This window comes from Dipodomys spectabilis, unplaced genomic scaffold (genome assembly GCF_019054845.1).
Source record: "Dipodomys spectabilis isolate Male_0828 unplaced genomic scaffold, ASM1905484v1 ptg000363l, whole genome shotgun sequence".
NCBI lineage: Eukaryota > Metazoa > Chordata > Mammalia > Rodentia > Heteromyidae > Dipodomys > Dipodomys spectabilis.
Genome location: NW_024871040.1, coordinates 2469334 through 2496789, shown reverse-complemented (window position 1 = coordinate 2496789; position 27456 = coordinate 2469334). Strand labels below are relative to the sequence as shown.

General features: G+C 44.6%; 2 protein-coding genes across 2 annotated transcripts in view; one reads left to right on the top strand and one right to left on the bottom strand.

Annotated features, from left to right (window-relative positions):
* Positions 1–14456, bottom strand: part of Snap29 (synaptosome associated protein 29) — a 31700-nt gene extending 17244 nt beyond the window's left edge. Inside the window, exons 1-2 of the mRNA XM_042666233.1 lie at positions 14133–14456; positions 21–217 (exon numbers count right to left, since the gene is read on the bottom strand). Of these exons, the coding sequence (XP_042522167.1) occupies positions 21–217; positions 14133–14369 (434 nt within the window). The 5' untranslated portion in view covers positions 14370–14456. The remainder of the gene's footprint in view (positions 1–20; positions 218–14132) is intronic.
* A 235-nt stretch (positions 14457–14691) lies between these two features.
* Positions 14692–27456, top strand: part of Pi4ka (phosphatidylinositol 4-kinase alpha) — a 136809-nt gene continuing 124044 nt past the window's right edge. The window contains exon 1 of the mRNA XM_042666171.1: positions 14692–14886. Coding sequence (XP_042522105.1) covers positions 14746–14886 — 141 coding nt within the window. The 5' untranslated portion in view covers positions 14692–14745. The remainder of the gene's footprint in view (positions 14887–27456) is intronic.

Below are 27456 nucleotides of genomic sequence, written 5' to 3'. Positions count from 1 at the left end.
GTGGCTGAGGCTGTACTTACCTGCTGTTGGGCTGGGGGACGAGGGTACCATTCTGTTCTGGTAGAGTCTCTGCTGGTTTGGATTTGAAGTAATTGACAAACCCTCCAAACATACTCTTAATGCTGTTGATGTGTTTCTGACTGGTCTTCAAATCTTGATCCATTTTATCCACCATCTTTTCTGTACGTTCTAGGGCTCCTCGCTGTCGGACCAGTTCCTGGGGAAAACCAGAGGTAGTGGCATTATAGTTTTTAATACCCTTTGATCAGACCACAATGGGCCCTCTATAAACCCGCAGGGAGCCCATCTGAAGACTAAGGTTATCATCTGTAAGAGGTATGCTATCCTTTCTGACAACATATTCCTCTATCTCTCCCTACTACCCCCAACCTCTACTTGCTTTCTTTGCTATTGTATCTCTTTGCCTAAGAGCCTGGCTCACAGAACCCAAAGGGATGGGGTATGCCTGTGGGTCAGAGTCCAGAGCCTCTTTATCTCCTCCAGGCTAGGATCTGGCAATGTCTCCTCTCCCACACCATTTGGAACTTGTATTCTTCCTGTTCAGATATGAGGGTTTTCAGTGAGCCAACTAAGCCTACAGCCTTAGCCAAATCTTCAAATTCTATTTCATAGGTGAGTGTCCTTTCTAAGCCTCTATTAATAATGTCTTGCTGTAGCTCATCAGTTTTAAAATGCTACTTGTGTAACCAGGGTGACAAGCTTTGCTCATGTTACTTTTCTCATTTGTATCCTTGCAAAGCTCAGTCTTCATTTGATTTAAACCACCTCTCAAAGCCACTTCAGACAAGTAAGCCCCAAATATCTCTGGAGCGGAACTCCTTCTAATAGCCCTCTGGTCTCCATCTGCTTTGGCTTTGTTTTTTGTTTGTTTGATTTTGTTTTTGCCAATACTAGGGCTTGAACTAGAGGTATGGGTATTATCCCTAGCTAGCTCCAGGCTAGTGTTATACCACTTGAGCCACAACTCCATTTCTGGCTTTTTGGATTTTCCTAGGTTGGCTTCAAACCATGATCCTCAGATCTCAGCCTAGGGGACTAGGGGACCACTGGCACCCAGCTAGTAGACAAAATTTCAAAATCTATTGTATAGGTAAAAAGCTGAAATATTGAGCCAGGTACCAGTGGCTCATACCTGTAAGTCTAGCTACTCAGGAGGCTGAGATCTGAGGACTGTGGTTCAAAGCTAGCCTGGGCAAGAAGTCCTTGAGACTCTTATCTCCAATTAACCACCAGAAAATCCGAGTAGTGCTGTGGCTCAAGTGGTAGAGTGCTAGCTTTGAGCTGAAGAGCTGAGGGAGAGTGCCCAGGCCCAGAATTCATGATCGACACCCTCCCCCCCCCAAAAAAACCATTAAACTCTGTTCATCTTACTACTGAGTCTAGGGAGTTACACATTAAAAAAAATGTTTTAGCCAGGTGCTAGTGGCTCATGCCTGTAATCCTAGCTACTCAGGAGGCTGAGATCTGAGGATCGTGGTTCAAAGCCAGCCCTAGCAGGAGAGTCCATGAAACCCTTATCTCCAATAAAGTACCAGAAAACCGGAAGTGGCTCTGTAGCTCAAGTGGTAGAGAGCTAGCCTTGAGCTGAAGAGCTGAGGGACAGCGCTCAGGCCCAGAATTCAAGGCCCACGACCGACAAAAAAAAAAAAAAAATGTTTTAGCAGCCGGGCTCTGGTGGCTTAAGTCTGTAATCCTAGCTACTCAGAGACTGAGAGCTGAGGATCACAGTTCAAAGCCAACTTGGGCAGAATGTCCTTGAGACTTTTATCACGAATTAACCACCAGAAAACTGGAAGTGGCACTTTGGTTCAGGTGGTAGAGTGCTAGCCTTCAGCTGAAGAGCTGAGGGACGGTGTCCAGGCCCAGAGTTCAAGCCTGCCAAAAAAAAGTTTTAGCATTGTTTACTATGTCAAAAATTTAAAACCTCTAAATTTATTGTTATTATTATTATATTTTTTGCCAGTCCTGGGGCTTGAACCCTGGTCTGGATGTTCTGTCCCTGAACTTTTGTACTCAAGATTAGTTAGTGCTCTACCATGTGAGCTCCACTTCTGGCTTTGAACCATGAACCTCAATTGTAGCTTCTTTAGTAAGTAGGATTACAAGCATGCGCCACCAGTGCCTCACTCAAATGTGTGTGTGTGTGTGTGTGTATGTGGGTGGGTGGGTGGGTGCACACGTGTGTGCACACACAGGCGCCAATCCTGGGACTTGAACTTAGGGGCCTAGGTATTGTCCCTGAACTTTTTTTGTTCAAGATTAGCACTCCACCACTTGAGCCACAGCTTGACTTTTAGCTCTTATTTGTCTCAGATTTTCCTGACTGGGCTGGCTTTGAACTTCATCTTCAGATCTCAGCCTTCTGAGTAACTAGGATTATAGGCACGAATCATCAGCACCTAGCTTATTTCTTTTTCTTTTTCTTTTTTTTTTTGGGTCCGGTCGTGGGGCCTGAACTCTGGGCCTAGGCGCTGTCCCTCAGCTCTTCAGCTCAAGGTTAGCGCTCCACCACTTGAGCCACAGCATCACTTCCGGCTTTTTTCCTCGTTTATGTGGTGCTGAGGAATCCAACCCAGGGCCTCAGGCATGCAAGGCAAGCGCTCTACCACTGAGCCACCTTCCCAGCCCCCCACCTAGCTTATTTCTAATAGCTTTGTTCCAGTTGATTTTTCATGCTGTGGACAACAGCTGAATTTGAAATTGGAAAAGTTATCAGTTGATAATTGGTTGGGGTTGGGGAGTGGCCAGGGTTTGTTGTCATACCAGCAGAGAGGTTTCCCTGACAGCCAGCTCTTCCTAGCAAGACTAATCTTGTACCACCATTTCCCCTGCCCTCCTCTATAAAGGGTGTTGAAGGGGTGACAAAAAACCTTTCCCAGTTTTCAGTGAGAAGTGAGATCTCACTTTCCCTCTATTTTCAAATAACACATTCTCTCAGACTGTGTTACTGTGCTGACCTGGGGAGGAAAGCAAGTTATCTTTTTTTTTTTTTTTTTTTTTTTGCGGGGCAGGGGGGCGGGGAGGGGGGAAGCTGATGACTGTCCCTTAGCTTTCTTGCTCAAGACTATCACTCTACCACTTGGGCCACAGTTCTACTTCTAGCTTTCTTTTGGTGGCTAATTGGAGATAAGAGTATATCACAGAGTTGCCTGGGCTGGCTGTGAACCCCAATCCTTAGATCTCATCTTCCTGAATAGCTAGGATTACAGGCATGAGCAAACTGTGCCTAGCAAAAGCAGGTATCTGATGCAGATGTTTATGATGGAAGCAGAGAGACAGGTGAGTGGGCTTGTCTTGCAAGTAAGGCTGGAAGGCCAGAGAGGAAGTGTTGTTCTGCTGCCAGGAAGTTTCTGTGTGCTGGAAGACAGTGTTTACTGGATCTTACAAGGTCAGCAATGAAGAAGGATGTCTGCTAAAACGCTGCCTAGAAGGCAAAGAAAATCACTGGACTCAGCATGCTTGTGACTTAGTTCCAACCAACAAGGAAGAAAGGCTTGGCAGAGCCAGGGAGCTAGTAGTTCACTCCTGCAATCCTAGCTACTCTGGAGGCTGGGATCTAAAATAGGGGTTAGAAGCCAATTCTTTTTTTTTTTTTTAATTTTTTTTTTTTGGTCTGGTAGTGGGGCCTGAACTCTGGGCCTGGGAGCTGTCCCTCAGCTCTTCAGCTCAAGGCTAGCGCTCTACCACTTGAGCCACAGCACCACTTCCGGCTTTTTTCTTTTTGCTTATATGGGTGCTGAGGAATCGAACCCAGGGCCTCAGGCATGCAAGGCAAGCGCTCTACCACTGAGCCACCTTCCCAGCCCCTAGAAGCCAATTCTTATCTTTAATGAACCAGCAAAAACCCGGAAGTAGAACTGTGACCCAAGTGTTAGAGCACTACTAGCCTTGAGAAAAAAAGCTAAGGGACAGTGCTCAAAGGCAGAGTATAACTCCCAATGTCAGCACAAAAAGAGAGAGAGAGAGAGAGAGAGAAAGCCTCAGCCCTCCCCCCCACCCCACTCTTTCTTTTTGCCAGTCCTAGGGCTTGAACTCAAGGCCAAGGAACTGTCCCTGAGCTTCTTTTGCTCAATACTAGCACACCACTTCTGGCTTTTTCTGTTTATGTGGTACTGAGGAATCGAACCCAGGGCTTCATGCATGCTAGGCAAGCACTCTACCACTAAGCCACATTCCCAGACTGACTTCAAGCCTTTCTCTCCTGAGGTGTACTCCTATCCTTTAGAAGTGGGCCACATCGCCTAGGCCACAGACACCGGTGGCTCATGCCAGTAATCCTAGCTGCTCAGGAGGCTGAGACACGAGGATGGAGGTTCAAAGCCAGCCTAGGCAAGAAAGTCAGTGAGACTCTTATCTCCAACTAACCCCCAGAAAACAGGAAGTGGCACTGTGGCTCCAAGTGGTAGAGTGTTAGCCTTGAGCAAAAGAGCTCAGGAACAGCAGTCAGGCCCCAAGTTCAAGCCCTATGAGTTCAAGCCCCATGACCAACAAATATAAAAACAAAACAAAACAAGAAGCGGGCCATATCATGTATTCTCCAGGGTGGCTGTGAGGGGAGTGAGTGTAGAACATCCCCCAAACCCCCATTCACTTTGGGGAAGGATGAGTGCACAGTGATTACTTAGCATTACAGGCGACAAGGTTTCCTTTGCCCTCTCTCCTTGAGTCCTGTAAGGAATCCAAAAATTAGATAAGAATAGAAACAATCAGAAAAAGGTCAAGGAATGAGGGAAAGAGAAAAATGGATATAGGTATTTAGAAATTTTTTTTTCCAGTTTCTTGTTGGTTGTTTTTTATTTTTTATTTTTTTGTCTTTTCAAATAGCGTGATCCTTGAGGCTGCAAGGGAAAACAGAAGGCAAGTAGACAAAGACCCTTTGAGAGTACTGACTGTTTCAAGTGAGGTGATGTCCATCCAGGCCCATCATGTTCAAGGTCTCTCTCTGAGAAGATATAATGCTATCAGGATCCTTGAAGGCACAAAAACATCCACAGAGGTGCCGAGAGATCACTGCCCAGATATTAATGAGCAACTACTCACTGCCAGGTACCCTTCCAAGTGCAGGAACTTGGGGTGGGGGTGGGGGGGAAATAACACATCCTCCAAATCTCTGTCCTGATAATGCTTAGTGAGATAAAGTTACATTGTGGTGCTAGGAATTGAAGGTGACAGAACAGGACTTTGCTTTACTAAGCTTAGTCTCCAGGGAGAGATATGGGGAAAAAAGCCATTATATTCACTTGGGGTGGCTCTTCCGCTGGGTAGTCCTGTGGGGGAGGGTGGGAGGAAGATTCCTCCATTAGTTTAAGGAAGTTGTGTGTCAGAGAGTCCTGATAAGGTTGGAGGAAAGAATGAAAGCTGAGGGGGCCTGGTGGGAAGGAGAGGAGTCATACCTATAATCCTGGCTACTCAGAAGACTGAGATCTGAGGATCAAGGTTTGAAGTCCACCCAGGTGGAAAAGTCCAATTAATCACCAAAAAGCTAGGAGTGGAAGTGTTGCTTAAGTGAGCTCCAGCCTTGAGAGGGAAAAAAGCTAGAGATGGCACCAAGGCTCTGAGTTCAGGTCACAGAACTGGCACAAGATAGATAGACAGACAGACAAACAGATAGATTCATATACAGAGGCTGAAAAGGGAATCTAAAGAATGGGGTAGGGTAGAAAGCATAGGACATAGGGTGCAACATGCCAGTCTGGGACAGCTGAGTTACTGAGAAGGGACAGCATTAAGAGGGAAAGGGTGAGCTGGGCACCGGTGGCTTACGCCTATAATGCTAGTTACTCAGGAGGCTGAGATCTGAGGATTATGGTTCAAAGCCAGCCCAGGCAGGAAACTCTTATCTCTAGTAAACCACTCAGAAAACCAGAAGTGACACTGTGGCTCAAGAGGTAGAGCACTCACCTTGAGCTCAAGAGTGCAGGGGCAGCGCCCAAGCCCAGACAGAGTTCAAGTCCCATGACTGGGGGGGGGGGGGGGGGGAAGGGGGAAAGAGGGAAAGGGTGTGGATAGCCAGCAGGACCAGGCAGGGAACGTGGAGGGAACAATGTTAAAGCCTTTCAAGGGCAGTGTCTAACTCATCCCTATTAACATCAGATGATGTTCATCTCTCCTGATAAGGTTCCCATACTGAGTTCATAATTAATCTCAGGAACAAACTGATAAGTATATGGATGTCAATTTGGAGTTAGTAAACTTAATCAAGAAATTTGAAATTTATCTCCATTATGCCTTGCTCTCCCAAGGGAGCAGGTACAAGCCTGGCAGAGGCACCTGTGTAGAACACATTCAAATCTGATCTCTGCCTGCAGTAGCTGTCGCATGGATCTTATTAGGTTACATGAAAACCTGTTGGGCCAGGTGCCAGTGGATCACACCTGTAATCCTAGCTATGCAGGAGGCTGAAATCTGAGGATCATTGTTCAAAGCCAGAGAGAGCAGGAATGTCTGTGAGACTCTTATCTCCTGTTAACAACCAGAAAACTGGAAGTGGTGATGTGGCTCTAAGTGGTAAAGCACTATCCTTGGGCAGAAAAAGCTCAGGGAGGGGCTGGGAAGGTGGCTCAGTGGTAGAGCGCTTGCCTTGCATGCCTGAGGCCCTGGGTTCGATTCCTCAGCACCACATAAGCAAAAAGAAAAAAGCCGGAAGTGGCACTGTGGCTCAAGTGGTAGAGCTTGAGCGTTGAGCTGAAGAGCTGAGGGATAGCGCCCAGGCCCAGAGTTCAGGCCCCACGACTGGACCAAAAAAAAAGAAAAAGCTCAGGGAATGGTGCCCAGGCCCTGAGGTCAAGCCCTACAACCAACAACAACAACAGTAAAAAGAAAAAATAAAGTCTGCTGTCTTGGGTTTGTAGCTCAGTTGTAGAGTGTTTGCCTATTATGCATGAAGGCTGGGTTCTATACTCAGCATCGCACACACACACACACACACACACACACACACACACACACACACACACACAGTCCAAAAAAACTAACAACCAACAAACCCAACTCACCGAGGGCAAAGGTGGTGATGTAGTTGCCATTGATTTCACATGTGTGGATAACTGGATTGAGTTGTCTATATCCCTACATTCCAAAAAAAGATCTGGCCCTTGCATGGTTCCTTGCCCTTGAAATATCCTGCTTGATAAGAGTTTCTGTTCACTTGAGTGATTTGGCTAGACCACAGAGTTTATGTTCACAAAGTGACTTATGAGGGGGGCCTTGGGCCTTCTGGTTTCTGGAACTGAGATCAGCTAAGCCTATGTGACAGATCCCTAAGAAAAGTGAGATATTGTGAAAGGCAGGTCAGATAGAATAAAGCCAAAGAAGAGATGGGTAAGAGACTCCTCCGCCACAGCTGACCTTGATAATCTAGTAGCTGTCTTTCTGCCTCTAAAAGAGGTGTGTGTGTGTGTGTGTGTGTGTGTGTGTGTGTGTGTGTGTGTGTGTGTGTGTGTGTGTGTGTGTGTGTGTGTGTGTGTGTGTGTGTGTGTGTGTGTGTGTGTGTGTGTGTGTTGCCAGAGCTGGGGCTTAAACTCAAGACTTGAAGCTGGGGACACCCAGTTGGTTCTGATTGTTACAGTTGATACTGACACTTGGTATCTCAAAGTAATGGACTAAAATAGGTTTCAAAGTTCATGAATTATCTTTTTCACTAAAATATATTTTTCTCCCCAAGAACAATTACTTTTTGTTCCTGGAATTGTGTTACTAGTGATCCTAAAATAAAAATTCTGGCCTTCTGTTTGACTATTAATTCTGTTTTTGATTTCTTGTGTAATTCCCAAGGGCTTCCTGAAATCTTTACCATTTTTTCCCTTACATCAATGTCCTTATAAGAGGTGTGTGTGTGTGTGTGTGTGTGTGTGTGTGTGTGTGTATGGTGTACCAGAGCTGGGGCTTAAACTCAAGACTTGGTTCTGTCCCCTAACTTTTCACTCCAGGGTAGCATTCTCCACTTGAGCCAAAGCTCTGCTTTCAGCTATTTGCAGGCTAACTGTAGATAAGAATTGCATGGACTTTTCTTCTCAGGCTTTCCTTCAAAGGCCATCTTCAGATCTCAGCCTCCTGCATAGCTAGGATTACATGTGTGAGCCAGTGGCTTCCAGTTGTATAATCTTTTAGTAAGAAGTGTGCTGCCTCAGAATCACTGTGGGCTGCTTTGGAGGGCTACCTCTGTGCAGCACAGCACTTAGCTGAAAATGGGCTATGTTAAGATCAAAATAGGAGGGCACACTCTGTGGCACGGTGTCTATAATTTGTGAAGGGATCAAAATAGATTGTCTCAATGGCCAATGCTTGGGCTAGAAGAGTGGTGTTCTTGTCTTTCTCACCCCTCTGAATGCCTGGCATGGCTTCAGTGTCTGATGACTGCTACAAAAATATGGAAATGAGCTGTGCTGGCCAAGGCAGTTTTGGTATTTTGTTTGAATTCTACTAAATCTCCATGATGTTACCATAGCAGCCATTTGGGCTTGGGGCTTTTTTTCCCCCTAGGTTCTGCTGAACTGAGATTCCAGGACCCGGAATATATCACTAGAATATGCTAGGCTGATGAAAGGGAAGCAGAGTGTCCCATGCAAGTGGGGATCCTCAGGCAGGGCGGTGAAAGGGTAAGAATAACCACGTCCAGGTCAGAAGCCAATGGTGTAAAGCACCCCAATGCCCAGCATTAGGGGACAGACTACATAAACAGAAGTCACCCGCTTAACTGAACATAATACTGACAGTAAAAATCCAATCATGGCAGGAATAGTGACTCAAGCCTGTAATCTTAGCTACTTGGGAGGTAGATATTGGGGGATCAAGGTTTGAGGCCAGTTCAGGCATAAAAGTTTGTAAGACTCCATCTCAACCAGTGGTTGGGCACAGTGCCATGTGCCCATTATTCTAGCTACTGGAGAAGCATAAATGTGAGGACTGCAACTCAGGCTGGTCTGGGAATAAAGTGAGACCATAACTAGAAAAATAATCAGTATATAAAGGGGCTGGAAGGGCTGGGAATATGGATTAGTGGTAGAGTGCTTGCCTCGCACGCATGAAGCCCTGGGTTTAATTCTTCAGTACATATACACAGAAAAAGCCAGAAGTGGCACTGTGGCTCAAGTGGTAGAGTGCTATCCTTGAGCAAAAGAAGCTCAGGGACAGGGCCCAGGCCCTGAGTTCAAGCCCCAGGACTGGCAAAAAAAGGTGCTAGAGCCATAGCTCAACAAGCACAAGGACCTAAATTCAATCCCCAGTAATGACAAGAACCAAACCGAAACAAAAATGAACAAGCCAGGCACAGGTGGCTCACACCTGTAATTCTAGCTATGCAGGAGGCTGAGATCTGAGGATCAAGATTCAAAGCCAGCCCAGGCAGACAAATCTGAGAAACTCTTATTTCTAATTAACCAGCAACAAAGTCATAAGTGAACATGTAGCTCAGGTGGAATAGTGCCAGTCTTGAGAAAAAAGGTAAGTAAGAGTGTGAAAGTAAGAGTGTGAGGCATTGAGTTCAAGCCCTAATAATGGTACTAAAAACAAGCAAACAACAACAAATATGTATATAACCAACAATAACTCATTATATACAACGGAAGTAAAATCCCAGTAAGCATTGTGCAGATCAGAATTTAAGTTAAAATAAAAAGAGTCAGGGCTGGGAAGGTGGCTCAGTGGTAAAGCACTTGCCTTGCATGCAGGAGGCCCTGGGTTCGATTCCTCAGCACCACATAAGCAGGAAAAAAAAAGCCAGAAGTGGTGCTGTGGCTCAAGTGGTAGAGCTAGCCTTGAGCTGAAGAGCTGAGGGACAGTGCCCAGGCCCAGAGTTCAGGCCCACGACCACCCCTTCCCCCCCCAAAAAAGAGTCAGAACTATGTCTTCATATACAGAATATGACACTGAAAGAGCTGTTAACCATCTTAGGGAAAGAAGGAGTCTAAGGCAGGGGTGGGAGGAGATCTAATACACTTTTGTATGTTTTGAACTTTGAACCATGTGAATGAAATATCTTTTTTTTTCTTCTGGTGGCAGTGGAGATTGAATTCAGGGTCCTATACTGGTTAGGCTAGAGCTCTATCACTTAAGCCACACCCTCTTACCTAGTCCTCTTACTTTTTCCTCCGGCATAGGATTACAGGGTATACCACCACACCTTGATTGCTTTTTGTTTTTGTTTTGTTTTGTTTTTGTCAGTCTCAGGGCTTAAACTCTGGGCTTGCTGCACTGTCCCTGAACTCTTCAGCTAGTGCTCAAGGCTAGGCTCTACCATTTGAACCACAGCACCACTTCTGGTTTTTGAGTGATTAATTGCAGGTAAGACTCTCACAGGGAATTCTCCGCCCGGATAGCTTTGAACTGCAATCCTCAGATCTTAACCTCCGGAGGTAGCTAGGATTACAGGCATGAGCCACTGGTGCTGGCTTATTATTGTTTTGCTGGTTCTGGGGCTTTTAATCTGGGCCTGGGCGCTGTATCTGAGTTTTTATGTTCAAGGCTAGTGCTCTACCACTTGAGCCATAGCTTTACTTCCAGCTTTTTTGATGGCTTATTGGAGATAAGAGTTTCATGTACTTTCTTGTATTGGTTGGCTTTGAACGACAATCCTCAGATCTCAGCCTCCTGAGCATCATGGGGCTTGAACTCTGGGCTTGGGCACTGTCCCTGTGCTTATCAACTCAAGTGGAGTGCTCTACTGCTTGAGCCACAGTGCCACAACTGGTTTTCTAATGGTTTATTGGAGATAAGAGTCTCACTTACTTTCCTTGCCTGGGCTGGCTTTGAACTGTGATCCTCAGATCTCAGATGCCTGAGTAGCTAGGATGACAAGCGTGGCTCCTGTCTTGGTTTTTTGCGATAGGATCTTGTTACCTGTTTACCTGGGCTGGCCTTGAGCCCTGATCTTCCTATCTCACTTGTTTTTGGAGGGTGGGGGTGGGGGAGTCAGTCGTGGAGTCTGAACTCTGGGCCTGTCCCTCAACTCTTCTGCTCAAGGCTAGCACTCTATCACTTCCGGCTTTTTTCCTGCTTACTTGGTGCTGAGGAATCAAACCCAGGTCCTCCTGCATGCAAGGCAAGCTGAGCCACTTTCTTAGGCCCCCCCTCCCCAATCTCACTTTTTTTTTTGGCTGGTTGTGGGGCTTGAACTCTGGGCCTGGGCGCTGTCCCTCAGCTCTTCAGCTCAAAGCAAGCACTCTACTGCTTGAGTCATAGCACCACCTCCAGTTTTCTAGTGGTTTATTGGAAATTAGAGTCTCACTGACTTTCCTGTTCCAGCTGGCTTGGAACCGTGATCCTCAGATCTCAGCCTCCTGAGTAGCTAGGATTACAGGCATGAGCTACCGGCACCAGGCCCCAGTCTCACTTTTTGAGTAGTGGGGATAAGAAGTATGTTTCACCACCTGGAATATCTCTTCACAAACATTACACTTGAGGAATAGAAGAAACAAATCATGCTCATGAAATGGATAAAGAGATGTATTGTCCTTCAAGTCTGTCTAGAAGTCCCCTTACAAGTTCTGAAAAGAGTTTATCAGATCAGCCAGGTGGTATCTGCCCTGTCCTATTTTTCTGTGCTTTGATTTTTATAAGCTAAGCCAGAATCCTTCTTAGAAACCAACCTTGCTGAGTTACACAGTAGGATAATAGAAGTTCTCCTTTGCTAGAGGTAACTTGACTAGATAATTTTCCTACTTCTGCCAAGCTGGGACTGAATTATGATATTTCCAACTTTGTATTATCTGCAAACTCCTAATCTTCTATAAAACTGTCCTGTGTTGGCATGTTTCATTTGCTAGGTATCCAGCAGGTATTCATCCAAATTAGAAGGTATCAAGGAACACTGGACTGGAGTTTGTGGGGAACCACACTGTGTAGAGATGGCAGAAGAGTTTAGTTTCTCCAACCCCAACAGAACTCTGAAGGGAATGACAGTGATTCACAGACAGTTTGGATAGTATTGAGTACTACCTGTAGGGTGATGATCATTACTGACTCCTGGGAATAATTGAGAACTGATTCAGTCTTGGAAAAATTCGATGTATAGTCATGCTGTTGAGAGAGTCTATCACCTGCCCAGACAGTCATCGCATACTGTACCTCTCTGAAAAACATTCAGACCAAGCCTCCTATGCCTCTGTGCTCATAGTCCCTACCGCCTAGAGGGACCTCTGGAACACCAGGGGGGCACGAAACTACTATTTGTATCACACAATTCACATCTTCCATGTTTTACTTTTCTGAGTTATAAGACAAGACCCTCCTATCTGACTTCCAATGGATCCTAAACTGCCTTCTCTTTTTCCTTGTCTGCTTTTTTGTCTTTTTCCTTGTCATGGTCGGCTTAGGAGCCCTGTTGTCAGGCCAGTTCATATTCCTATGTTCTCTGAAATCATCCCTCATTCTCATTTCACTTTCACTTCCTATCCCTCAGCCTTGAAAGTTACATTCAAGTTTATCCTCTGCTACAATCTTTTAGTTTGTAATGCTTTGATTTCTTACTTATTTTGTTTCGTAATGTCTTGATCTCCACCCCTGACCTGTCTGTCTGTGGCCTGGTTCTTGAGATCCTCCTGCCTTAGCTGCTTTAAGCCTTCCTGAATGCTAGGATTACAGGTTTGGGTCCCCATACCTGGTTAAATGATGTCTCTGAAATATCTGAAATAAGTTTTTGTTGTTTTGCTTGGGACCCTCAATCAAGTGACTTGTTCACAGCTAGATGTAATTGTTTATGCCAGTAATTTCAGCAATTCAGAGGTTGAAAGAGGAAACCTTCAAGTTCAAGGCCAGCCTAGAATACATAGTAATACTCTGTTTCAAGAAAAAGTGATTGGTTTCTAGGGCCCTAAAACTTCAAGTGATTTTCCCAAATCTAAGCTAGGACTTTCCATTTGGACTGATTTCTAAAAATCTGGTAAAGCTGTGCGCCAGTAGCTCACATCTATAATTCTAGCTACTCAGGAGGCTGAGATCTGAGGATCGAGGTTCAAAGCCAACCTGGGTAGGAACATCTGTGAGAGTCTTATCTCCAATAAATCACCAGAAAACTGAAAAGGGTGCTTTGGCTCAAGTGGTAGAGGATTTGCCTTGAGCTGAAGAGCTCAGGGACAGCGCCCAGGCCCAGACGTCAAGACCCATGATTGTCACACACACACACACAAATCCAGTAAATAGGAGCTGTAAGAATTCTAAGACAAACTTCCTTAACAAGGCAAGGCTAAAAATAATAAGGGAGATTATCAACCAGGATAGATATCAACTGGGGAAAATGGCAATGGGAAAACTACCCTAAGGATACTAGTAGCTTTAGAAAAACAGCACAGATGACTATTTGAGACGTTAATCAATACACCCATGCCTTCCCCAAACCTGAAATATATCAGAAGAAAATGAACTTTGCCAGAAAAGTTATTAAGACTAGAGAGGGAAGACAATAGTTTCAACTATTCCTTTTCAAAGCTGCAAAAACAGTTAAAATTATTCTTAGTAGATATATCATTAATCTATCGATTTTTTCTCTGTCTAAACAAAACTGAGAAGAGAATGGGTGTTTAAGAATAGTGTTCACTGAGACCCTTAGTCTGTGGATGAGGAGTTGGCAAAGACCAAATGGAGCACAAAATCGTCAGGATTTGGCCTTACACTCAAACAAACACAGGACATGGCTTACTCAGGAGGTGTCCAGAGAGTATCTGGGACTTCAATATCCCCAATGTTCGGCAAAGAAGCTGTCAAGGAGGAACTGAAGGCTCATTTGCTACCATGCCTCAGGGTGTCACCTGGCACCAATAGCTTTGTCCCCACTCTTTCTGGGTCATGCACCAAAGCCTTTGCCCAAGAAACTTTGCAACAAACAAAGCAAAACACTCAGATTCTCTCAGTTCCTGCTGTTGGGAATTTTTACTCACTGGGACAGAAACAGTCTGGAGTTTACCTTGGAACTAGGCAAAGGGGGAAAGGGCACCAACTCTGCTTACAGAGTATTCCAGATACGTATCTCTTTACGTAGTTAACAGATTATTACGAAGTACAAGAACCTATAGTAGGCAATTAGAATATTTTTCAAAAGATTGTGAATAAAACATTTCTTGATCACAGTTGACAATGGTGAGACTGTCCAGTTCAGCTCAGTCCTACCCCAGGCTCACCTCAGAGGAAGCGACCCCGACCTTCTCAGACTCGTACATGAGGGACAGAGACCTGCTGGTGCTGGCGGCTGTGGCCTCGGCCCTGCGCAGAACCTCTTGTCGCAAGTACTGCTGCCTGTCCATAGGAGCTTCGTGTCCACTGGGGAGGTCGCGATTGTCCCTCCATTGGGCTGGCTTGGTTTCCTCGTCTTCCGCGTCATCGTCGAAAGGATTATAGCTTTTGGGGTAGGCAGACATAGTGTCTGTCAGCGCAGGTCTCGAACGCGGAAGGAGGAGGAGCGTGGTGGCCTGTCGCCTAGAGCCACGCCTCGTCAGTAGACTAGACGGCAGCCTCGCGAGCTCCTTCCGCGGGTGTTGCGCCGCAGCCCCGCCTGCGGAGCCGACCATCGCTCCCGAACGCTGGGGGAAACTACGTCCGACGCGCACTGCCGCCGCCTGGGTCTGCCTCCCCCGGCAGCAATGGGACCGTCCTATGGCCACGCCCCACCTGGTGCCTGCAACACAGAGATCACGTGTCGGGGGAAGCCGGATGCGCCTGCGCCTGCGCCGTGAAGTTGGGCGCTCGCAGGCCGGGTGTGGAGAGCCGGCGGGCATCGCCGTGGCGCCCACTACGATGGCGGCTACCGCGGCCCGGGGAAGTGGTAGCGGCTCCGGCACCAACTCTGGGCCCAGCGCCTCGCGGGGGTTCTATTTCAACACAGTCCTTTCACTGGCCCGCTCCCTGGCCGTGCAGAGACCTGCATCCTTGGAGAAGGTAACCTCGGCTGTTTCGGCCGCAGGCTGACAGGAGGCGGGATCTGGAGAGGTGAAGCGTAGGCGCGACGGGACCTTGGGAGTCGGGAAGTCGCGAGCAGCTTGAGACGAGTGGGACTCCTCAGTGGAGGAGTCTGCGAGGAGCGGAGGCTCGTGCGTGTGTGTGTGGTGCTGAGTTACAGGCTGGGGGCATCTTGTGACCTGGCTGAGGCGGTGTCTGGAATTTGAACACTGTGAGAAGCAGTGGGATGAGACCAGGACCGTAGGGTCCAAATCTGGGACTCTGGTTCCAGTTGCTCTGGGATTCACCAAGTGATCTTGGGGAGATGTTTTTCTCGTGTCAGTAGGGGTGCTTTTGCCTGCTTTGCCCCTCTTCACTGGCTTGTGATGAAGGGCAGATGGAGCACTGTATCTGAAACTGCTTTCTGACTACGCAGTATTAGCCTCCGAGGTTGGGGGCGTTAGGTTGGGTAAAATGTGTATTTGGGGAAGGCATAGTGGCGTGATGAAATGGTGAACTGTCAGTGGGCAGAGAATTGAAGCCGGAATTGCTTCAAAAGAGAGAGCTTGGTGCCAGAGGAATTCTTATTATGATAGAAGGTGAAAGGTTACTCTAAGGTGTGCCTGGGATCGTGGAAAGAACACGAATATAGGGTGATACGTATGTAATTTGGTCTTTTTGTGCATTCTCCTGGAAAAGTTAACTCTCAGAGCTTCCATTTGTCTGTAAAACGTGGCGACGTGTGTGTGTGTGTGTGTGTGTGTGTGTGTGTGTGTTGATTCCTAGGGTTTGAACTCAGGGCCTCTCAACCTTTTTTATTTCTTTTTTTTGCACAAGGCTAGTGCTCTACCACTGGATCCATAGCTCCACTTCTGATTTTAATTGGAGATGAATCTCATGGACTTCTCTGATTCTGCTAGTTTTGAACCGCCTCAGTCCTTGGATCTCAGCCTCCTGAGTAGTTAGGGATTCCAGGCAGGGGCCACCCAGGGCACCAGGAATGGTTCTTGATTAAATGAGTTCAACTATAAAGTGTCTGGTCCAGTGCTAGGTAGTGTGGGTAAGCAATAAATATCCGCTTCTTTTCTCACCAGTGTTAGTACTAAATAAGTAGGGTGGTTTGTCCACTCAACTTTCCGGAATGGAAAGAGACTCTTTTTCGATGTGTCAGGAGCAGCAATGACTACAGACCTGTCTGCAAGCAGTTGGGACTGGTTTTGTGCCCTGGGGATAAGGAAAGCAGCAAAGATGTTTTAGGCACTTTGGCAGAGTAACTTTGTTTGGCCTTGTGTATTTTCAAACTTGATTTTTATCACTCACTTGCATGGTGAACAAGTGCTGGGAGACTGATGCCAACCTGACTTTTAATTAAGAGGGAATACATTCTGTACACTTTGGCCTGAACATGCAGTCCAGCTACTGAGGCAAGAGGAAGCCTGACCCTAGGAGTTTCTGGCCAGCCCCAGCAGTACATAGAGACTATGTATCTAAATATATATCCAGGTACTTAGATACTCAGATGGCTGAGATCTGAGGCTCTGGGTTCCAAGCCAGCCCCCAGCAGACAAAACTGAGAGACTCTGATCTCTAATTAGAGAAGAGTGGCTAATAATGGATAACAATGCTGGTTTATTAACTCAGACCCATTCCATCTAGCTGGCACATTCTTTTCCTAGCATAAGACCAACAAGTATATCAAAAGTTTTATTGTTAGATTCAGGGAGAAGAGAATACCAGGAATTGGAGGATCTTTAAGAAGTAGATCCTGCAGCTCAAGTAGTGGTTAAGTAACCTTTCTTTCTTACTCAGTAACTCTGAAAAGTGCACATTGAGTTTGCTAGTTTTGCATTGTTTACCACTCAGAGCATTATGGGAGCTCTGAGTGTAGCTCAGTGGTAGTATGTCCTAAGTAGAGCTCTTACATTCAATTTCCAGAACACACACACATGATTTTGTAATTGCAACACAGTTAGCTTTGTATCTTATCAAGATTGCTATGAAAAAACTGGGAAAGAAGAAGGGCAGGGGTGACATTGTCCAAAAAGAAATGTAATCTTGGGCTGTGAATGTGACTTAGTGGTAGAGTGCTTGCCTATCATGCACAAAGCCCTGGGTTCCATTCCATTCCACATAAACAGAAAAAGCCAGAAGTTGTGCTATGGCTCAAATGGTAGAGTGTTAGCCTTGAGCAAAGGAAGCTCAGAGACAGTGCCTGGGCCCTTTGTTCAAATCTCCGGACTGGCACACACGAAAAAAAGGAAATGTGGGCTGGGAAGGTGGCTCAGTGGTAGGGTGCTTGCCTCACATGCATGAGGCCCTGGGTTCAACTCCTCAGTACCACATAAACAAAAAACTGGAAGTGGGCACTATGGCTCAAGTGGTAGAGTGCTAGCCTTGAACTGAAGAGCTGAGCTGAGGGACAGTTCCCAGGCCCAGAGTTAAAGCCCCATGACCCACCAAAAAAAAAAAAAAAAGGGAAATGTACTCTTTATCTGACTTATGTAACTATAAACCCTTTGTACATCACCTTTATAATAACAATAAAAATAAATTTAAAATGATGGCAATCTGTTTTCCAATTAGTTAATGCTGCCTTATGTTGGTAGCTCCCTAACACCACATACTTTGGAAAGTATTTGATCTGACTGGCAATATTTATCATCACTCATGTGCAGAAAAGTTAATTGGGGCTGGGAAGGTGGCTCAGTGGTAGAGTGCATGCCTTGCATGCAGGAGGCTCTGGACCACATAAGTAGAAAAAGCTGGAAGTGGCACTGTGGCTCAAGTGGTAGAGTGCTAGGCTTGAGCTGAAGAACTGAGGGACAGTGCCCAGGCCCAGAGTTCAGGCTCCATGACTGAGGAAAAAAAAAAAAAAAGAAAAGTTAATTGAACAGGACAGAGGCTACTGTCTTTTATAAGGACTTGCTTGCAAGATTGGCCCATAACCAGCATCTGGGAACTTGGTACTTGAACGTTTCCTTCCATTCTCTGATAAGCATGGTTCACTGTGCCTAAATTGTGCAAAACACCTACTTTCCTTCTGGGAACCTGGAATGGTACCTATGTAACTATACCTCAATAAAAATCTTTTATTTTGAGTCTTTCATAAACTTCCTGAACACAAACATTGCACATGTATTATTGCCTTTTTTTTTGCTGTTGTTGTAAGGAAGAAAATTGTTTACCCTTATAAAATAGAGAGAATATAATGAAGTCCATGCATCTGTTTCTCCAGTGTAATAAAATTTAGCCCAGAGTACAACTATATCTATCATAGTATTCTTAGAGACTTCCAAGACAAGTTATTTTTGCAGGAGGCTTCTGTAGGTGACCAATCTCATGAAATATATGTGAATTCCTCTCATCTTCATCTAGGATCTTGACAACATGGCTGTGAATAGGGATCAGTGTTAGTATTTAGTCATATACTATATGTCTGCTTATTACATTCTCTGCCTTTAAACTATTTTTTTTAAATTTTATTTTATTGTAAAGCTACTATACAGAGGGTTACAGTTACATGAGTGAGGTAATGAGTACACTTCCTCTTGAACATTGTTACCCCCTCCATTGTTTTCCCCCTACCATCCCCTCCCTCCCTCCCTTCCCCGAGGTTCTTTTTTTTTTGATTGTGATTAAATGATTACATAATTTCAAAGTCACAAGTTCATTCTAACTTCCCTGGAGCAAATTGTCTACCACAGTCTGTAATATATAACAGTGTTCACATGTTATATACCATGTTTGTGATCAGCAGCATGGGGATATTTAGTAGTGGTTCAACCAGATGAGCGGGAGTTCTTTGTTTCTTAAGTCCTGTTAGTTTTGTCGTATCACCTAACCTTTTGGATTTAGCATCCACTTATCAGGGAGACCATGTACCATTTGTCTCTTCGTTCTTGGCTTACCTCGCTCAACATGATTCCTTCTAGCTCCATCCATTTCCCTGCAAATGCCATTATTTTGTCATTTCTAATGGCTGCATAATGCCTTTAAACTATTGACAAGAAACTCTTAGCATTCCTAGGGGAACAATTCTTTTTTTTTTTTTTTTTTTTTTGGGTCCGGTCGTGGGGCCTGAACTCTGGGCCTGGGCGCTGTCCCTCAGCTCTTCAGCTCAAGGCTAGCGCTCTACCACTTGAGCCACAGCGCCACTTCCAGCTTTTTTCTTTTTGCTTATATGGTGCTGAGGAATCGAACCCAGGGCCTCATGCATGCAAGGCAAGCGCTCTACCACTGAGCCACCTTCCCAGCCTGGGGAAAAATTCTTTAAAGAAATTTTTGAGCACCCTTTTGAGATAGCAAAGAGATTTAAGGGGTAAATAAATGTTGAAAAACTAACCTCTCCCATCTTTTTCTTTTTCTTTTTTTTTTTTCAGAGAAGTGTCAGGACTGTCAGAGGCTTAGAACAGATAGGTTTAGCCTGGGGAAGGCTCATCTTGCTAGACTAGACCTGGTGGCATTTGAGCTCAGATATTGGTAATTAAGGTAACTGTGTCATACTTTTAGTGGCACTTGAGACATCTAATGACATACCTTCTCTACCTTTGCCCCTCTTCATGCCATTGTTGTATTTACATGTTCCTGTCACTCTAATCCTAGAATATGTGAGATACCAAGCCTAGTACTACTTACTGGGTTTTACTTTTTCCTATTAATTACTTTATTATTTTTTTCTTTTTTTTTTGTCAGTCATGGGGTCTGAACTCTGGGCCTGGATGCTGTTCTTCAGCTCTTCAGCTCAAGGCTAGCGCTCTACCACTTGAGCTATAGCACCACTTCTGGCTTTTTTTTTTTCTGTTTATGTGGTGCTGAGGAATCGAACCCAGGGCCTCAGGCATGCAAAGCAAGTGCTCTACCACTGAGCCAACTTCCCAGCCCCTCTAATTCTTAAAGCTTAGTTTTTAGTTCTCAATGGATTGGATTTTTTTTTAAGGATTCCCAGAGGTTTTAAGTAACAAAAGCTATACTCTTAAAAAGTTGTGTAATTTGTGAGCTTTGTTAATGCTACTATTGTGGCTTTATTTTGACCTACATACTCTTGGTTTTCTGCTTAGTCATCCAGACTTCTGAGGGCTCCTTGGTTTAGCCTCTCCTTAATGGAGATACCTATATCTTGGGTCAAAGTATGATCAGTTCTTTTTTGTGTGTGTGCTAGGACTGGGACTTGAAGTCAGGGTATTGGTGCTATCCCTGAGCTTTTTGCCCAAGGCTAACACTCTACCACTTGAGCTACAGCTCCATTTCTGGCCTTTTGGTGGTTACTTGGAGATAAGAATCTCACAAACTTTCCTGCCAGGACTGGCTTTCAACCATATTCCTCAGATCTAAGCCTTCATAGTAGCTAGGATTACAGGCATAAGCCACAGGCTCCCAGCCCAAGTTCTTATCGGAGTCTAAATAAGGTATTCTTGTAGTTTCCCTATGATTTGTTGGCTTATTGAACACAGGTAGAACCCTTTATGTGTGTGTGATGCTGGAGTTTGTTGTTGTTGTTGTTTTGCCAGTCCTGAGGCTTGAACTAAGGCCTAGACTCTATCCCTGAGTCTCTCTGTTCTCAAGGCTAGTGAGCCACAGTGCCACTTCTGGCTAGAGTTTGAACTCAGGGCCTGTGTTTGCTAGTCAGGTGCATTTGAGCCACACCCCCAGCCCTATGGATCCTTCTTATAAATAACAATAACCTTGATCTATTTCTAGCAGATTTTGAACTCAGTGATATTTTATAGCCATAGCCCCCTAAAAATAAGTAACTTTTGAATTTAATTCTGAAAAAAATAATTTAATGGTATTTTTACTTTCATTTTGAAAAAGATAGTGGAGTTTTTTGTTTGTTTGTCAGTGCCACTTCCAGTTTTCTAGTGGTTTATTGGAGATAAGAGTCTCACGGACTTTCCTGCCTGGATTGGCTTTGAACTGTAATCCTCAGGTCTCAGCCTCCTGAGTAGCTAGGATTACAGGTGTGAGCCACCAGTGCCCAGCTTTTTTTTTTTTTTTTTTTTTGTGTGTGTGTGTGTGTGTGTGTGTGTGTGTGTGTGTTGTTTGTGCTGGTTATTGGGCTTGAACTTAGGGCCTGGGCACTGTCCCTGAGCTTTTGTGCTCAAGGCTAGCCCCCTACCACTTAACTCACAGCTTCACTTCCAGCTTTTTGCTGATTAATTAGAGGTGCAAGTCTCCTGGATGTTCCTGCCCAGGCTTTAGACCGCTATCCTCAAATCTCAGCCTTCTAAGTGGCATGAACTACCAGCACCAAGCAGTAGTGTTATTTTAATTAGGATTTTGACCTCCTTAGTGTCTGATTCATTGTAGAACAGAGATGAGTAATATCTACCTAAGGAGCTATTGTATGGAATAAGTGGATTAACAGAGCTGTCCCTTGTAGGTGATACAGCTTAGTAAGTGTTAGAATTAGTTCTGTCTTACCTGGTGTATGGTAACTTCCATAAAGCCCAGGATCATATCTTCTGATGTTTTTCTCCTAAGAGCCCAGTTTCCAAGGGCATTTTGCATCAACACCATGACTTTGTGTCAGTCTTTTAGGGCCCTTCATCATTGTGTGTGTGTGTGTACATGCACACACACATACACACATGTGCATATGTGTAGTGTTTATATGTGTTTGTTGCTGAAGGTTGTACCTGAGGCTTTTCTGCGTGCCAAGTAAGCATTCTACACTAAGCTATAGTCCTAGTGGAATCTTGTGTTATATGTTAGTTGTACAGTTTTTTTGTTTCTTTGTTTGGGTTTTTTTTGTCGGTCGTGGGGCTTGAACTCTGGGCCTGGGCACTGTCCCTCAGCTCTTCAGCTCAAGGCGAGTGCTCTACCACTTGAGCTACAGCGCCACTTCCGGTTTTCTAGTGGTTTATTGGAGATAGGAGTCTCACAGTCTTTCCTGCCTGGGCTGGCTTTGAACTGTGATCCTCAGATCTCAGCCTCCTGAGTAGGTAGGATTACAGGCTTGAACCACTAGCACCCGGCAGCTGTACAGTTTATATAAGTTTTGAAAATCCCATTAGATTGTACCACCTGAGAAAGAGTTACTATATATGAGACATCATTTCATCTGAATATTGTTTCATCTGTCCTTCCAGTCAGTGATGTTGTTCAGTGCCAACTATCTGCTTACCTCTGTAGGTGTTCCCACCATCCCCCACTCCCCTCACACGTTCCCCCCCCTCCCCCTGCCCCGTGTTTTTTAGGATTGAACTCAGGCTTATTGCCTGCTAAGCACCAGAACTTATCCATAGGGTGTTTTTTTAAAATTGTTTTTTTTTTTTTTTTTTGTTAGTCATGAGGTTTTTTTGTCAGTCATGGGGCTTGAACTCTGGGCCTGAGCACTGTCCCTTTGAGCTCTTAAGCTCAAAGTAATTGCTCTACCACTGAGCCACTGAGCTACAGAGCCACTTCCATTTTTCTGGTGGTTAATTGGAGATAAGAGTCTCATGGATTTTCCTGTGAGGGGTGGCTTTGAACCGTGATCTTCAGATTTCAGCCTCCTGAGTAACTAGGATTACAGATGTGAGCCACCGGTGCCTGGCTCTTATCCATAGTTTTTGATCCATGCTGGCACCAAACTTGTGATCCTCCTGTCTCAACCTCCTGAGTGCTATTATTATAGGTATGAGTCACCATATGAGGCTGGTTTTTCGTTTCTTTTTTCTTTTTCTTTCTGTACTGAAAATACCAGTTTAATTTGAGTTAAAACTAAACAAAAACCCTAAGACATTTAATAAAACTGGTATAAACAATTTTTCCTGCTATTGGCTTTTGTTCCAAAGGTCATAGCTGAGATGTACTGAATAAAATAAAAATAGAATTGGATTCAGAAAAGTGCTATACTATTTTAATTTCTACTTGGTTGAATTTACAATAGAAAATACCTCTGATATTGTCTGGTCTATCTAAAATGAGATAGCTGCTGGGGATTAATCCGCACACTTACTGTTTTACTTTTTTTTTTTTTTTTTTGGGTCCGGTCGTGGAGCCTGAACTCTGGGCCTGGGCGCTGTCCCTCAGCTCTTCAGCTCAAGGCTAGTGCTCTACCACTTGAGCCACAGCGCCACTTCCGGCTTTTTTCTTTTTGCTTATGTGGTGCTGAAGAATTGAACCCAGGGCCTCAGGGATGCAAGGCAAGCGCTCTACCACTGAGCCACCTTCCCAGCCCCTCCAGATACTTATAGAAGGCAAGTGCTCTACCACTTGGGCCATGTCCCAGTCCTGGAGAGGGGATCCTCTTTCACCTGCCCTGGTTCTTTTTCATCCATAGTACCAAGGACAGTGCCTCACATGACATATGTGCCCAGTAAAAAGAGAATGAATGAATCAAAAGCATATTCACTTGTTTGACACTCATATAAGCTATGTGAAGGACATTATCAAAGGGCAGTTAGCATGAAAAATGTGATGTAATACCAACTCTAGTTGGTATTTGTGCTTTTGTGCCAGTCACATTACCTCCTCTGACCCAATACCTGCTGGTAGGCAGAGAAGCTGAGGCTTAGCTAGTTATTCAACTGGTCTGTGTCAGAGACATGATAGGATACCATATCTAACTCCAGAGTCCATTTGCATTTCACTCAGTTCAAAGTTCCCAATATTAGATTTGTTTATATATGTCAGAAAAACCAAAGCTTGGTTCTTATCCTGCCCCTAAAGAAATCTCTAGAAACAAGAGAAAAGCACTGAGAGCAAAAATATTTACCTTTCTAATATGTCCAGGCACAGTGGCATATATCTGTACTGCTAGCTATTTGCAAGGTTGAAGTGGAAGAATCCCTGGACCCCAGGAGATAGACACAAGCCTGGACAAAAGAGACCTCATTTCAAAAATAAGTAAATAGGGACTGGAAAGGTGGCTCAGTGCTTGCCTTGCATTCATGAGGCCCGGGGCTTGATTCCTCAGCACCACATACACAGAAAAAGCTGGAAGTGGGTGCTATGGCTCAAGTGGTAGAGCACTAGCCTTGAGCTGAAGAGCTGAGGGACGGTGCTTAGGCCTAGTGTTCAAGCCCCATGACAAACAAACAAAGATAACTCATTAATGTTCCCATAAGCTAAACATATAAACAAATACACTTATATTTATTTACTTTGGGGGGGGGGCCTGTCAGGGGGCTTGAACTCTGGGCCTGAGTGCTGTCCTTCAGCTCTTCAGCCCAAGGCCAGTCCTCTACCACATGAGCTATAGCACCACTACCCATTTTCTGTTGGTTTATTGGAAATAAGAGTTTCATGGACTTTCCTGCCCAGGCTGGCTTTGAATGTGATCCTCAGATCTTAGCCTCCTAAGTAGTTAGGACTACAGGTGTGAGCCACTGGTGCTGGCTATTTACTTACTTTTGTTGTTGGGTTTTTTGTTTGTTTGTTTTTGTTGGTCATGGAGCTTGAACTCTAGGCCTGGGCACTGTCCCTGAGCTCTTCAGCTCAAGGTTAGCGCTCTACCAGTTGAGCTACAGCACCATTTCTGGTTTTCTGGTAATTTATTGGAGATAAGAGTCTCATAGACTTTCCTGCCTGGACTAGCTTAGAACCATGATCCTCAGATATCAGCCTCCTGAGTAGCTAGGATTACAGGCATGAACCACTGGCACCTGGCTGAGTTATCTTTTTTGTACAATTATACCTTGTCTATATTTAATGACCCAGTTGTGTCAGTTTTGACATCTTTGAGTTTCCATGCTGTCTCAGCACATTATCTTCACCTTCTAGATATGTGGCATAGTGTGTTCTGAGTGGGAGCAGGATATTGGCAAAGTATTGACCAGGACAGGGCAAAGGATACACTTTAGTAGGGCTTAAAATTCTTCCTTTTAGATTGATGTTGACTAATCAATATATTATGAATCTCATTGACTCATTCTGTTGTGATTCTGCTTTTTCTCTTAATGTTGAAAGAATAATTCCAATTGTTAAATTTATATATGCAACACAGCAGTAAATGTATTTCCACGTATTCTTTGCCTGAGTTTCTAATTATTTGCTTATAGTCATTCCTAGAAAGAAATTTGTTAGGACAAAGAATATTGTTTTTCTTCTTTAAAGTTGCTTTTATTTTAAATGAAATATGTTATCTCTTTTGTGTTTGTCTTTTTAAAATTTAAGCCAACAGCCAGGTACTGGTAACTCATTCCTGTAATCCTAGCTACTCAGGAGACTGAGATGTGAGGTTTGTAGTTAGAAGGCAGTGTAGGCAGAAAAATATGAGAGACCTTATCTCTAATAAACCAGCAAAAAGCTGCAAATGGAGATGTGGCTGAAGTGATAGCGTATCAGCCTTGAGTGAAGAGGCCAGAGTGAGAGACCCTGAGTACATACCCAAGCACTGGCACCAAAAAAAAAAGGGGGGGGGGATTTAAACTAACAAAGGAAATTTGCTTTCTTAATTTGATTGAAAAAATTAGTAGTGGGGTTTAAACTCATAACAGGTAAGCACACTACCATTTGAGCCACACATCCTCAGCCTGCCTTGCTTAATTTTTTTATTTTTATTTATTTATTTTTTTGTCGGTTGTGGGGCTTGAACTCGGCCTGGGCACTGTCCCTCAGCTCTTCAGCTCAAGGCGAGCGCTCTACCACTTGAGCCACAGCGCCACTTCCGGTTTTCTGGTGGTTTATTGGAGATGGGAGTCTCACGGTCTCTCCTGCCCGGGCTGGCTTTGAGCCGCGATCCTCAGATCTCAGCCTCCTGAGTAGCTAGGATTACAGGCGTGAGCCACCAGCGACCGGCGCCTTGCTTAATTTTTAAAATAGTGTCTTATATTTTTGCCTGATCATTCCATGGCTATGATTCTGCAATTTACCCTTCCTGTGTAGCTGATGTGATAGGCACATATCACATCCAGTGCAATTTGCTTTCTTTTTTATTTATTTTTAATTTATTTGTTTAATACTATTATTATGTTGCAAATTGTTCTCTTTTAAAAATGGCATCGACTGAGCGCTGGTGGCTCACCCCTGTAATCCTACCTATTGAGGAGGCTGAGATCTAAGGATCACTGTTCAAAGCCAGCCCAGGCAGAAAAGTCTGTGAGACTTTTATCTCCAATTAACCACCAGAAAAACTGGAAGTGGTGCTGTGGCTCAAGCGGTAGAGTGCTCGCCTTGAACTGAAGAGCACAGGGATAGTGCCCAAGCCCAGAGTTCAAGTCCCATGACCGACCAAAAAAAAAAAAATGGCATTGGCAATTTATTAATGCAATTTCAGGGCAAATTCATGCAATGTACAAAATACTGTTAAAACATGATACCTTGATCATGTGAGTGTCAGGGAATAACTTTTTGTTGAATCTGCTACAGACATAAGATCAAGGCCTTGAAAGGTTTCTTTCACTTCTTTGCTTTTCTGGCCTAGATATATTTAAGATTGGTATAACCTATGCTGCATCTTTTTATATAAGTCCAAGTTTTCAGTTTCTTTTAGAAATTTGCTGTTGCTTTTTATAAAAAAGATAATATAGGGCTGGGAAGGTGGCTCAGTGGTAGAGCGCTTGCCTTTCATGCCTGAGGCCCTGGGTTCAATTCCTCAGTACCACATCAGCAGAAAAAATAAAAAAGCCGGAAGTGGCACTGTGGCTCAAGTGGTAGAGTGCTAGCCTTGAGCTGAAGAGCTGAGGGATAGTGCCCAGGGCCAGAGTTCAGGCCCCATGACCGGACCCCTTAACCCCTCCCTGAAAAATACAAAAATTTCAATATTGTTCAATAAGTTGCCAATTTATTACCTGCTTCAGCATATCTATTAACAAAAGACATTGCTGGGAAGTCCTTACCACATGTGGTGCAGTTAAAAGGCTTTACTTGAGCCATACTCCATTTGGTATTTAAAAGAGCCCTTTGAGGAAGCCATTTTACTGTAGATAGATACAGGTATGGGAGTGAGAGCTCCCATTTAACGTTCCATATACTGCCCTTAAATCAAAGCATAGGTGTTAAACATTGACCCTTACCTCTTCTCTATGGACATCATTTTAACCCTCAGCCCATGCTCTTCAGAGTGTGTATATTTTGGGGGCATGTATATGATTGTTTTAGCAAATGGGAATATCCTTTTTATGATTTTTTTTTTTTTTTGAGATAGAATCTTGCTTTGTCGTCTAGGTTGACCATGAGTTCCTTCTGCCTGTGCCTCCCAAGTGTTGAGATTCCAAGTGTGCCTAACCATGCCCAGCTCTTAATGATTTAAAACTGTTTTTTTCTTCTTCTCAGTACCGCAGATTGAACCCAGGGTCTTGGACTTGCTATGCAAGTGCTCTACCACCTGACCCATGCCTCTAGACCTTTGTGGGTTGTGGGGCTTGAACTCAGCCTGGGCTGTCCCTGAGCTCTTCAGCTCAAGGCTAGTGCTACCACTTGAGCCACAGGACCACTTCTGAGTGGTTTATTGGAGATAAGAGTTTCATGGCCTTTCCTGCCTGGGCTGGCTTTGAACCAAGATCCTCAGATCACAGCCTCCTGAGGCCGGTGCCCAGCCTCTAGACTTTCTTTTAAAAGTTATTTTTATATTTTTAAGATAGTTTTATAGCTTCTTTAGCCTGGGGTAGCTTCTATTAATTCTCCTGTGCCATCTCCTACTTGTCT